We start from the raw sequence: 13,477 nt of genomic DNA, 5'->3' as shown, positions 1-13,477 counted from the left end.
ATCTCTGGGACACATTTAAAGCAGTGTGTAGAGGGAAATTTATAGCACTAAATGCCCACAAGAGAAAGCAGGAAAGATCTAAAATTGACACCCTAATGTTACAATTAAAAGAATTAAAGAAGCAAGAGCAAACACATTCAAAAGCTAGCAGAAGGCAAGAAATAACTAAAATCAGAGGAGGAAACAACAGGTGCTGGAAAGGGTGAGAAATAGGGACACTTTTACACTGTTGGTGGGACTGTGAACTAGTTCAACCACTGTGGAAGACAGTGTGGTGATTCCTCAAGGATCTAGAACTAGAAATACCATTTGACCCAGCCATCTCATTACTGGGTATACACCCAAGGATTATAAATCACGCTGCTATAAAGACACATGCACATGTATGTTTACTGCAGCACTATCCACAATAGCGAAGACTTGGAATCAACCCAAAGGTCCATCAATGATAGACTGGATTAACAAAATGTGGCACATACACACCATGGAATACTATGCAGCCATAAAAAAGGATGAGTTCGTGTCCTTTTTAGGGACATGGATGAAGCTGGAAAGCATCATTCTCAGCAAACTATTGCAAGGACAAAAAACCAAACACCGCATGTTCTCACTCATAGGTGGGAACTGAACAATGAGAACACTTGGACACAGGAAGGAAAACATCACACACTGGGGCCTGTCATGGGGTGGGGCAGAGCGGGGGATAGCATTAGGAGATATACCTAATGTAAATGATGAGTTAATGGGTGCAGCATACCAACATGGCACATGTATACATATGTAACAAACCTGCACATTGTGCACACGTACCCTAGAAAATAAAGTATAATGAAAAAATAAAAAGTAAAATGAGTCAAAGAATCCAATTGATCAGACTTCTGACTTACCCTCCCAATTGCCTCCTAAATGATTACATCAACATTGAGCACAATTTTCTCTAATCTTTATCAATCTAAATGAAAATTATATTGTGCTATTTAATTTGTATTTCTTTCCTTTTGTTTTTTTTTTTTTTAATTTTGTAAGTCTTTGTAAGTCTTTTTTTATTTTGTAAGTCTTTGTAAGTCTCTAAGGACTTGCTTTATGAATCTAGGTGTTCCTGTATTGGGTGTGTATATGTATGTAGGACAGTTAGCTCTTCTTGTTGAATTGATCCCTTTACCATTATGTAATGGCCTTCTTTGTCTCTTTTGATCTTCGTTGGTTTAAAGTCTGTTTTATTAGAGACTAGGATAGCAACCCCTGCCTTTTTTTGTTTTCCATTTGCTTGGTAGATCCTCCTCCATCACTTTATTTTGAGCATATGTGTGTCTCTGCATGTGAGATGGGTCTCCTGAATATAGCACACTGATGGGTCTTGACTCTTTATCCTATTTGCCAGTCTGTGTCTTTTAATTGGTGCATTTAGCCCATTTACCTTTAAGGTTAATATTGTTATATGTGAATTTGATCCTGTCATTATGATGTTAGGTGGTTATTTTGCTTATTAGTTGATGCAGTTTCTTCCTAGCATCGATGGTCTTTACAATTTGGCATGTTTTTGCAGTGGCTGGTACTTTCTATAAACATAGAAAGGAACAAGTCTCTGGGACTATAGGTGTGCACCACCATACCTGGCTAATTTTTTCTTTCTTTGTTTTCCTTTTTCTTTTTTTTTTTTTTTTAACAAGGGTCTCACTACCTTGCCCAGTGTGATCTCAAACTCCTGGCCTCAAGATATCTTCCCGCCACAAGCTTTCAGTGCTGGGATTATAAGCATGAGCCACCTAATTTCTGTTTCTTTAAATGTTTGAATGGCTGAAAGTTTTCACTATATGTACTGGTTATTGTTAACTTTTCCTTATGATTTGTTGATTCATTTTACTGTGCTACTTAATGGATTAGTGATTTCTTACCAAATTTAGGACTCCTTATGTATAAAAAATAAAAATTTGTATTTTATTCTTTATATTATTTCTTTATGTGTGTTAAATTTTTTAAATCAACTTAAAAGTTATACGGAAAAATTTGCATTGAATTTTATTGACTCAATTTTTTTTTAATTTAATTGAGCAAAGAATGATACAAGAATCAGGCAGCACCACCACCCCCACCCTGGACTGAAATTTTGAAGTAGTCATATTTCCAGATTACCCTCTAGAATGTCTTCACTGATATTCTTACAAAATCTATTAGCATTGGAAGATAGGTTATTCATTTATGTTTTCTACTAATTATTTAGAGTTGTAATTGTTTCATTTTTATTACTTGATGTTCCTTAAAATAGCGACAAAATTTTCACCATATCATATTTTGAATAATCAGATCCTTGTATTACTGGTTTGTGATCTCTCCTTTTGTTTTTCTTTCCTTCCCATTCATCCACCTTCTCATGTACTCAAAAATTATTTGCTGAGTGTTTACCACAAGCCAGGTTCAGCTTAGGGAGGCATTTGAAATATATTAATGAATAAGATAGACAAACTCCTTACTGTCATGGATTTTACATACCAAAATTCAAGGCTATTGTATGTCTATGAAGAACTGAATGTTTTATGAATATACAAGGATATTCTGTTTCTTTCAATGCTTTTTCTGAAGTATATTATCTTGATATTACAGTTGCTGTCCCTGTAATCCTTTTACCAAACTATCTGAATTTGTTTTAGCTGCCTCTTCTAAGAAGCATATAGTTGGATATTGTCTATCAAGCCAGTCAATAATTTTTGCCTTTTATTAGGTAACTTTAAAGCATTTATGTAGAGTACCATAACTAACATTTGATAGTTTTGTCATCATCTTTCACGCTTCCTTTGTAAATAATCTTGTTATTTTCTTTTTTCTTCTTATTGCTACTTATTATGAGCCTTATTAATAAGAATTTTGCACTGAACACATAAAAATTATTAACAATGAACATTGATTGGGTGCTTACAGTGTGTCAGGTATTGTACTCTGTATGATTTTTCTCATTTAATCGTCACAATCCTATTGCATAAACATCTTTTATGAGCATTTTTTAAAATGTTTATTTAGTGATTAGAAATATCAACAATATATTTATTTCATGTGTACTGATGAATTATGTAAAGTTCTATACTTCCTTCCATCTTTAAATTAATCACTAGAATTAAGTAGACTTAAGATACAAATAATGATTTAAATTATGTTCACTGCTATTGACAGGATTATTTTTGACAATTGCTTTCAGTTATTTAGACTTAATCATATCTTACTGGTTACATTGCTTTCCAGTAGTCCTCTTACACTTGCTTTCCTCTTGCTTGAATTATTGATTTTTGTTCACCTCTCAGTGGGAAAAGTGTATTTTTATCTAGAAAGGCATGTGGATGGTACCTTTCCTAAGCAAGTGCATGCGTAACTCAGCCCAACCTTTCCTTCTTGGCCTTTGACTATGCTAAAATACACGGTCACTTTGCCAGTAAAGGTTGTTTCTCTCACTTCATCAATTAACTCTTTTTTTGTAGGTCAAGTTTAAGATTAAAGTAGCAGATCCCCATCCCCAAGCTTCCCTATTTTTTTAATCAAGTAGTCTGACTTAAATAAGGCCAGAATTGGACTTTGACAAGGAAATTTAAGCCTTAGGCTATGGCTTATGATTTTAGCTATACATTTGCTGCTGGCACATACTATGTGAAAGATCTGGAGTTCATTTATTCCTGATTTGGGGCATGGCCGTGGACTTTAGGCTCTCCAGTGTCCTTGATTTTCTATTCCTTCCTTATAAGGCTGGTTTCTAATCAGTACTAACAAGACTCCTCTGATTCAGGTCCTTGTACCTGGCCTGGGTCTTTGCTATCTGGCGAAGCTGAATTTGGTTCATGGCCCAATGTGACACATAAAACCTTCAGGTGTCTCAGTTTTCTACCACACTTACAGTCCTAGTCAAATTAAACTGTGAATATTAGCTCAAGTGTTCAAAGCCTGGCTCAGCTTCTTCGTAGCTATTTAATCTAAATAAGGCTTTAAAATCCTTCATTTCCTCATCAACAAAATAGGGATAATAAAAGTATCTATTTCTATGTGTTATTAAGTTAATAAGATAAAGCCTTTTGGCCAGGTGTGGTGGCTCACACCTGTAATCCCAGCACTTGGGGAGGCCAAGGCAGGCAGATCACCTGAGCTTAGGAATTTGATATCAACCTGGGCAACATAGTGAAACCCTGTCTTTACCAAAAATACAAAAAATTAGCTGGGCATGGTGACAGGTGCCTGTGGTCCCAGCTACTCGGTAGGCTGAGGTGGGAGGATCCCTTGAGCCTGGGAGATGGAGGCTGCAGTGAGCTGAGATCACACCACTGCACTCCAGCCTGGGTGACAGAGTGAGACGCCCCCTTTCAAAAAAAAAAGAAAAGATAAAGCCTTTAGCACAATGCCTAGCCCTCAGGAAATAATAAATATAATAAATTATGAGTCATTATTTCAAATATTTAATTATTCTTCCCCATAATTCTTAATCAGTGATAATTCTTCATGTAGAAGGGGGAAAACCCCAACTTTCTGAAAAAGAATAATTCTGGGAAAACATTCAGTAATGTATGAAAGTAAGCTATCATTGGATCATCACTTTCTAATCCTTCATATTTCATGTATTATGTTTAATGTATAATATAAAGCTAATTAAAAAAGGAATAACTCAATCGTTAACTGTGTTTAGGAAGTTCTTTACTTAAACTGTTGAGAGATATAATTTTTTAGGCTGATAATTACACTGACTTCTGATGACTGAGAGTTACTTTTTTACCAATAGGTTTATACTTCAAATATACGTTAAAAAAAAAAAAAAACTTGGCATTCAACGTAATTATACTATGATATGTTAGAACCAATATGCTATGACATATTTTAAAATTATATCAAAAATTTGGCAGATTAGTAATCAATAACCAAGAATCTCCCCAATTAAATTACAATAAACTGCATGGTAAAACAACTGCTAATCCAGATAATAGAAAATAGACATGGAAGATGTATAATAAGCATTTGGGGGATATGGAATTTATCCCATGAGTGTTGTAAAGAGCTCATAATTTAACAGTGCCAAAGCCCAAGCGTGTTATGAGGGTCTTTCCTCAAAAGTGACATTAATTGCATATCCCACAGATGCCTATTATGTACTCTATTTATATCAAAGTATAAAATATAGTAAAAAATTTACAGATTCAATACATTTAAAAGTGATAATAAAACAGTTATTCTGGCCTACTAAAACTGTTAAACTTCAAATTTTAGTCTCTTTATAAGAATATTGTAGTAGCACTGAATCTCTATATAAATCTGCTTTAATTTAGAGTTTTTTGAACTCACAACATGACGTGTCATCAGTGATAGAATGGTAACACAAATATTTTAGAGGCTTTTGCACAAAAATAATCCCCAAGTGATGAAATCTCAGGACATTCTTATGCTCATACTAAAAAATAGCACAAAAATGACTCTTAAAAAATTACCTTGGAAAGCTGGAAATGATGCAGTCAATATTTTACTTTGGAAATTGGTCAGTATGTATTGACAGGTTTATAGAACCTAATTTTTTTAAGTGCAACACCAATCAATAATTGGCAAACAAAAGACAACTCAAGATATTAATTAAGATGGGTGCAGTGGCTCACACCTGTAATCCCAGCACTTTGGGAAGCCCAGGCGGGCAGATTACTCAAGGTCAGGAGTTTGAGACCTGCCTGTCCAATGTGGCGAAACCTCATCTCTACTGAAAATACAAAAGTAGCCAGGTGTGGTGGTGGGTGCCTATAATCCTAACTACTCAGGAGGTTGAGGCAGGATAATTGCTTGAACCCAGGAGGCAGAAGCTGCAGTGAGCCAAGACTGTACCACTGCACACCAGCCTGGGCAATAGAGCAAGACACCCCTCTCAAAAAAAAGAGAAAAAAGATGTTAATTATTTATTCAAATTATAGCAAGAGAAACTTTAGTCTATGTGCAACAAAAGGAACTTTCATAAAATTAATGAAAAACATAGCATAAATTATCTTTAGGATATATTTTTTATAAAATCACTTAAGTTGAATATTTAATTGCAGATTAATTTTATTTAACCTAAAATACAGGTAGTAAACTGATTTAACATTTGCTAACAAAAAATTTTTAATCATCCAGAAGATAATACAGTTAAATATATAAGTAACAGCATTAAATAAGCAAGCTGTTATATAATATTCAAGATTTCAGGTGGACTTATTCATATGTCAAAATAAATGTCATCAATTTATATAATACTAAGATTATCTAATTTAGAATGAGATTACCCAATTTTAGTGCAAGTAATATTTTTGTACTATTCGTGAATTCTAATTTTGTTAAGTACATCTATTAGCAAAATGCAGCAAATGTACATACTTACGGCACATCTCCCACCTCAGGAGATATTAACATATATTCTCTTGGAAAAACTGGTTTTAAAAATAATTGCAAAATTTAGTGACAGTTATAACCATAGTACAGACTAGATTTAAGTAATTTTATGTCCCATGCAACTGTTAAAAATTTTGACTAAAAACAGAAATCTGGACTCTACATGGGGCTTAATTTAATCTTGCTAACACTTTCCCCCCATATAAATATATATGTATGATTTACTCCTCTTTCCATACAAGCTGCTGGTAATGGTAACATTTTGCTATTGGCTCATTCATTATTGACATTTTTACTATAAGTTCTAATATTTTACTTTTATTTATTTTTATTTTATTTTTTATTTTTTATTTTTACTATAATTTATAATTTTCTTGAAACATTTTACTTCACAAAAAATTTGTTTTGTTTGAAAATCAAAATTCTACAAAATATCTGGCATGCAAAAGTACACTTTAGATGACTTTAGATGACACAATTATGAATTATTATGTAATCTGAGAAAACAGTTTCATAAACTAAAAAGAGATAATTTTACATCTGCCCCTTGGTGATATTTACTCAAACCACTGACTGTATTTTCAAGTATTAATTCTGAATGTAAAACTAAATTAACAACTTTCTTCCAACACGAATAAACAGTAGCACAGCAATTACTTAGATTAAGATATTTGTGTGATATAGAATAAGATATTTTACTTCATTTCCATTAGATACAAAACTATAATATTAAATTCTAGAACATAAAATTATTCTGCCAAACTATATGACCATTTCTAAAAGTTTACTCCCAATTTCTATAGCATCACTTTAGAAAACAGTGGTCTAAAAGATGGCTGTTATAAGTTTGCAGGTAAGAGAAATACATAGGCTTTAGTGAAAAGAAAAAAAAAGGCAAAGACAGAGTTGGAAGGGCTAACTAATGATTCACGCAGGACATCATATTTACATAGCCGTGACATTCTAATTAAGTAATGGTAATGACAAACAATGATAATAAAAGCATGTCAAAACATACATTATATGTATACTACACACGGAGCACGACATGTTTTTGTATGCTATGATTTAATTCTCACAGGCACCCTATGAAGTAGGTACCATTATTTTTAATTTCCATTTCACAGATGAAAAAACAAAGGCTGTTCTTTTCAGAGCCTATGCTTCTAACTGCAGTATTATTATTATTGTTATTATTAGAGATGGGGGTCTTGCTATGTTGCCCAGGCTGGACTTGAACTCCTGGGTCAAGCAATCCTCCTGCCTCAGAGTCCTGAGTATGGTGGGATTACAGGCAAGTACCACTATGCCTGGCTTACACTGTTTTTTGACCCAAAGTTTCCAATAGTCATTAATAGAAAATACACAGATGGGTAGTACAGATGGCATTACAGCTTAGGGATATAAGAAAATTCAAGCACTTTGGCCTTTCATGTGCTCCATAAATAGTAATAACAAAACCAAATTAATATGTGAAATAGGCAAATAAAATCCTTGCATTATAAAACGTAAAGGCCAGTTGAGACGAGTGATCTATTCTTCAAAGATTTAAAAATACATACTTAAAAAATATACAGATGAGATTCTATTTAAAAATAATGAGCTAAATGAGGCAGCTATGATTACTGCAAGACCTGGTATTTTCAGTATTGCTGATAATGTTTGAAAGATTAAGAGTAATTATGTCATGGATCATGGGATTTTAATGGGAAGGTACTGGTCAAAATGTCAAAGAAATTCTATAAATTATTATGATAAAGATAAAACTAGCCCCTGAAACTAACTGAAGGAAACTAACATCTGAAAGGAAACAGAAACATTCTGGTTATAAATTATTTCACCCAAGCCCATGCCATCACCACTGCAACATCAAGCACCAGTTTGGGCAAGAAGGCAAAAAATTATAAAGCATTTCAAAGAAATGATAAACACATTCAACATCAACTTCTTTCCCCAATGTTTAAAACCAATTTCTGGATCTTAGCAAGCAATTTTTGAGGGTGTAAAATGTGCTTTTGTATTTGGATATATCAATTATTTGACTGCACGGTGGAGAGGAATATAAAATTTAACTCCTGACCTTGTTACTAGCTATTTCGAATAAATTTTTATGTCTATAATCACAAACGTATTAGTTAGACTTTCAAATGTACGTAGCAATTCATTAATAACCTGCACTGCTGCCCAATACCACATGTCACACACAATTTTCTCATTTCCAGTGGGAATAATGAAGCAGCTCTCAATGATGAGGTCAAGCTAAAGTAAGAAAAAGGAAAACATGCAGCATTAAAACAGAAAAGCAGACTTCTTCAGTCATAGTTCAGGGCTTCCAGAGAAGAAAAACAGCTGAAAGTTATTATTCATGAAAGACTGTGTAAAATGAGGACATAAATAAAACACTAATTTATTCTCTTTTCTGGGTTAAATAAACAGCTCTGGCTGTGGGTGACTTGTTTGAGATTCCCTGCAATTCAAATAATGAATTCACATTTATTGAGCATCTACTATACACACCTCAATAAAAAATTGTCTCAATTTTGCATGTTCTACCTAATGGAGAGTCAAGCTTTACATAAAATATCTACCAAGAAACTGCATAGCACTACATATAAATGTTCTACTATTTCAATATAAAGAACCCTTGTCTGTAGCACTTCATAGATAATTCATATTTACTAAAATCACTATTTTTTAATTTGCATACACACCTTACAAGCCACTGAAAAAATACACACACACACACACACACACATACACGCACCCCTAAGGAGTGACCATCTCCCTGTTCTGCTATGACATGTTACAGAAGTTATGTGGCTGAAGAAAATTAATACATTATGGTCCCTGAGACAGGCATCTATCTTACTCACAGGAATCTACCTCTAAGGGTAAAGCAAAAGATGATCACATGATATAATGGAAAGAACATGAACATTTTATAGTATTGTTAGGATTGGGGCTGGCTCCATGCATGTATGATTCATGCAACTTCTTGGAAAGCTTGGTTTAATGATCTGCTGTTACCAGTTTGAAATTCTTACTAATTTCTTCAAAGGGGCCCTGCATCTTTCTTTTGCACTGGGCTCTGCAAATTATGTAGCCAATCCTAAATAATTATGGCTTTGAGTTACGATTTCACTGTGTAATATGTGTAAACTAAATCTGAGCCTTAGCTTCTTCATCTCTAATAAAGGAATAATACCCAATTTACAGGGTTGGTATTACAGGGAGTATTAGATGAGATACCATACATACGTGAAAGTGATAAGCACTGAGCATGCATATAGGCATGCAAAAGAGATGTGAAATGAAATGGAGATGGAACAGTTTTTATTTTTACTTTTAAGGATCCGAGACACATAGAAATTTACATATCATTAGAAACTACTATATAATTTGATGTAGTTGAAATTTAAACTTTAGGCTGGGCGCAATGGCTCATATCTGTAATCCCAGCACTTTGGGAGGCAGAGGCAAGCTCAGGAGTTCAAGGGGAGTCTGGCCAACATGGTGAAACCCTGTCTATAAAAAATACAAAAACTTAGCTGGGCTTGGTAGAATGTGTCTGTGGTACCTGCTACTAGGGAGGCTGAGGTGGGAGGATCACTTGAGCCCAGGGGGCAGAGTTTGCAGTGAGCCAAGATCACTGCACTCTGGCATGAGTGAAAGAGTGAGACTCTGTCTCAAAAAACAAACAAACAAACAAAAAAAACTTTAATACTTACAACCCATATATCTGTGGTGCAATTTCTAGTCTGTTCAAGTGCATGTAAAGCTCAATATCATGCTTCTTCAGTAGATGATCCTGGATCTGGTTGACTTTAGTGACAATAGCAACTGTTGGCCCTAAATCTTGTGGTCTAGCAAAGGGAATGGGAGTCATCAGTGTTTCTTTCCCCTAAAAACAGAAAAATTGAACATGTATTATTTAAATATGAAAGTAATAAATATATGGATGTCATTCTTTATCAACAACAGTTTAAACAAGAAGTCTTATTATCTGCCTACTACTCATTCTGTAAAAAAGGTGAAAGCACCATGCAATAATTATAATAGGAAGATGAAAAAGGGATTCACTAGAAATACTTTTTAGGAATATATTATTCATTCATATATGTGAGTAATTAAGATGACTGTTCAAAAGTCACATCTATTATGTTCCTTGATAAAATGAATGTCTTTGTTTTGCCTAAGCCACTTTTATAAAGCTGACTCAGTAATATCAGTACAAGTAGGTAAAATCAAGAACTGATAACCCTCACAGTTTAGTCACTGAGTTTCTCAACTGGCGTGACTCAGTTATAAAACACAAAATGGCCACTATAAGAAATGATCAATATTTAAATGTGTTCAAATTACTCTGCTCAAAATTTTGATGTTCATGTAAGTCTATGACTTCATTACATAACTTGCCAAGAACAAAAGGTTATTATTCCAAAAATATAAAGTAGTTTGCCAAATATGCTTACAGTAGCTTTTTACCTTCAACAACCCTTTCAGAATATAACATGTTGGTATATGAAGAAACACTTTATCACCTAGTGTAGGGGTCAACAAACTTTCCCTGTAAAGAGCCAGAGAGTAAATATTTTAGGCTTTACAAGTCATACAGTCTGTGCTGCAACTCTGCCACTGTAAGGACCATGCAGCCACAGACAATAAGTAAACAAATAGGAATGACAGTGTTCCAAAACATTTTATTTAAGGGCATGGAAGCTTAAATTTCATATTCTTTTCACATGTTCCAAAATACTGTTCTTCTTTTGATAGTTTTCTAACCATTTAAAAATGTGAAAACCATTCTTAACTCATAAGATGTATAAAAACAGATGGCAGGCCAAATTTGACCTACAGGCAGTAGGATGCCAACCTCTGAGCTGGCCAAAGGCATGAAAAACATCGATTACCTATTTCATTTTTTAAGAGATGGAATGAAGTGACTGAGTAATAATGGTTTCTAACCAGAATGCAATCAATTATACCAATATAAAGGAAATAAACCATACTGGAAACAATATGCCAAATTCTTTAACAGTATCCATTGCCAGAAGAATTTGTGACTTTTCCAATATTGTGTAATATAATGAGACAACCATAATGATCACTAAGATAGCAGAAGGGTTAGTTTAGAAATATAGTTAACTCAGCAATTCCACTTGTAGGTCTATAACAAGGTAAGTGAACACATGTTCATACAAAGCTTGTACATAAATGTTCAAAGTTATTCACAATAGCCAAAAGTGAAAATAACCGAAATGTCCATCGACTGATGTATGGATAAACAAAATATGGTATATCTATATAATGCAATATTATTCAGGCATAAAAAGAAATACTGGTACATGCCACAATATGAATGAACACTGAAAACATTATGCTAAGTGAAAGGAGTCAATCACAAATGGCAGTATATGATTCCACTTATATGAAATATCCAGAATCAACAAGTCCATAGAGACAGAAAGTATATTAATGATGTCAAGGCATGTAGGAATAGGGAAATGGAGAGTGACTGTTAATGGACATGCAGGATTTTTTTAGGTGATTAAGAAAATTTTGGAATTAGATAGCAGCGATGTTTGCCCAATCCTGTAAATATACTAAAAACCATTAAGAGTTTAATAGGTACATATTGTGCTATGTGAATTATAGAAAAATTAAAAATATAGTTAAAAATAAGAATAAGAGTAAGAGTAAGGAATATTGATGCTAAATGTATGAATTCAATAGCAATGCAGTGGTAAAAGCAAAACAACCTATTTGATATAGGTTTTACCTATGCACTTCAGTAATAATGTGTATACCAACTCACTAGGGTAGCAAGAGAAAGATTATAATAATTTTGTAACTAAGCACTTATTATGCTGCTTGATTCATATACACACATATCAAAATGTATTTATATGAAATTTTCACATTGCCTTTGTGTATCTGCCAATATGATTAGAAATATACTTAAATCCCCAGGCTCAATCTTATTCCACAGGTAATTTCATTTTGGTTATAGCAATAATAAGGGCTATATACTATTCTTTGGTTACATGTTGTTATTTATTTACAGCATTTGCTCCATCGCATACACTGAAAAGATCTGTACTATAAGATTTACCTTCTGACCATCATGCTCAAAAGTTGAAAACCAAGGTTCAGCAGTTTCCATAAGTTGTGAGAATACTGCACTAAAAATAAAACAAAATAACACAATGCTAGGTTTAACTTTCATTAAAATAATCACGGTATAAAAAAATAAAACAAAGAAAGTTTTTGTACTTACTAGGCATCATGTTCCAGATACTCAGGGTTCAAGAGAGTTTTCATTTCCTCACTTAAAAAAGCAATACAAGCAATCAAAATGTGTAATTTTTGAATAATTAAAGATGCAGAGTTTGCCTTATTCTATGTAAGACAACTTTCACATAATGTGTAAATGAAAAAAATTAGTCTTTTTTTAATGAAAAGAGCAACGCCATTAATAAATGATATGCTTTCTTTCTATAAAGATCAAAAACAAATCAGCTGCCTTGTCTATGCCACAATGAACTAATTATTCAAATAAATATAGAATGTGACAATATAGTTACTGGTCAAATATGCAATATCAAAACATTGATTTATTTTCTTTAACTGGATTTATTTTCGTTTTAACATCAATTTATCAGTGACAACACCTCTTAAGCATTTATTTTATTTTTTAACAGATTGAATCAGCTGAAGAAGCATGTCTAACACATTTAAAAGCTATTTTCAATCACCTATCTTTTCTTGTAAATTATATTCTACATGCACATTTTTTAAAGAGTTGCTGTCTGAAGAATACATTCACATGTTAAAAAAAAAAACTGGCAGGTGAGGCACGGTGGCTCACACCTGTAATCCCAATGCTTTGGGACGCTGAGGCAGGTGGATCATGAGGTCAAGATATCAAGACCATCCTGGCCAAGATGGTGAAACCCTATCTCTACTAAAAATACAAAAACTAGCTGGGCGAGGTGGTGCCTGCCTGTAGTCCCAGCTACTCAGGAGTCTGAGGCAGGAGAATCGCTTGGACCTGGGAGGCGGAGATTACAGTGAGCTGAGATAGCGCTGCTGCACTCCAGCACAG

At 33.7% G+C, this 13,477-nt stretch overlaps 1 protein-coding gene across 3 annotated transcripts in view; it reads right to left on the bottom strand.

Moving 5' to 3' along the window:
* The window catches only part of TBC1D5 (TBC1 domain family, member 5), a 500,189-nt gene that overhangs the window by 221,389 nt on the left and 265,323 nt on the right, over positions 1-13,477 (bottom strand). For all 3 annotated transcript variants that reach the window (XM_011977919.1, XM_011977920.1, XM_011977921.1), the window contains 3 exons: positions 12,650-12,700; positions 12,485-12,554; positions 10,101-10,273 (listed from right to left, as the gene is read on the bottom strand). In XM_011977919.1, coding sequence (XP_011833309.1) covers positions 10,101-10,273; positions 12,485-12,554; positions 12,650-12,700 — 294 coding nt within the window. The remainder of the gene's footprint in view (positions 1-10,100; positions 10,274-12,484; positions 12,555-12,649; positions 12,701-13,477) is intronic.

The sequence above is a fragment of the Mandrillus leucophaeus genome, unplaced genomic scaffold (genome assembly GCF_000951045.1).
Source record: "Mandrillus leucophaeus isolate KB7577 unplaced genomic scaffold, Mleu.le_1.0 Scaffold186, whole genome shotgun sequence".
NCBI lineage: Eukaryota > Metazoa > Chordata > Mammalia > Primates > Cercopithecidae > Mandrillus > Mandrillus leucophaeus.
This window is presented reverse-complemented; position numbering and strand designations above follow the sequence as displayed.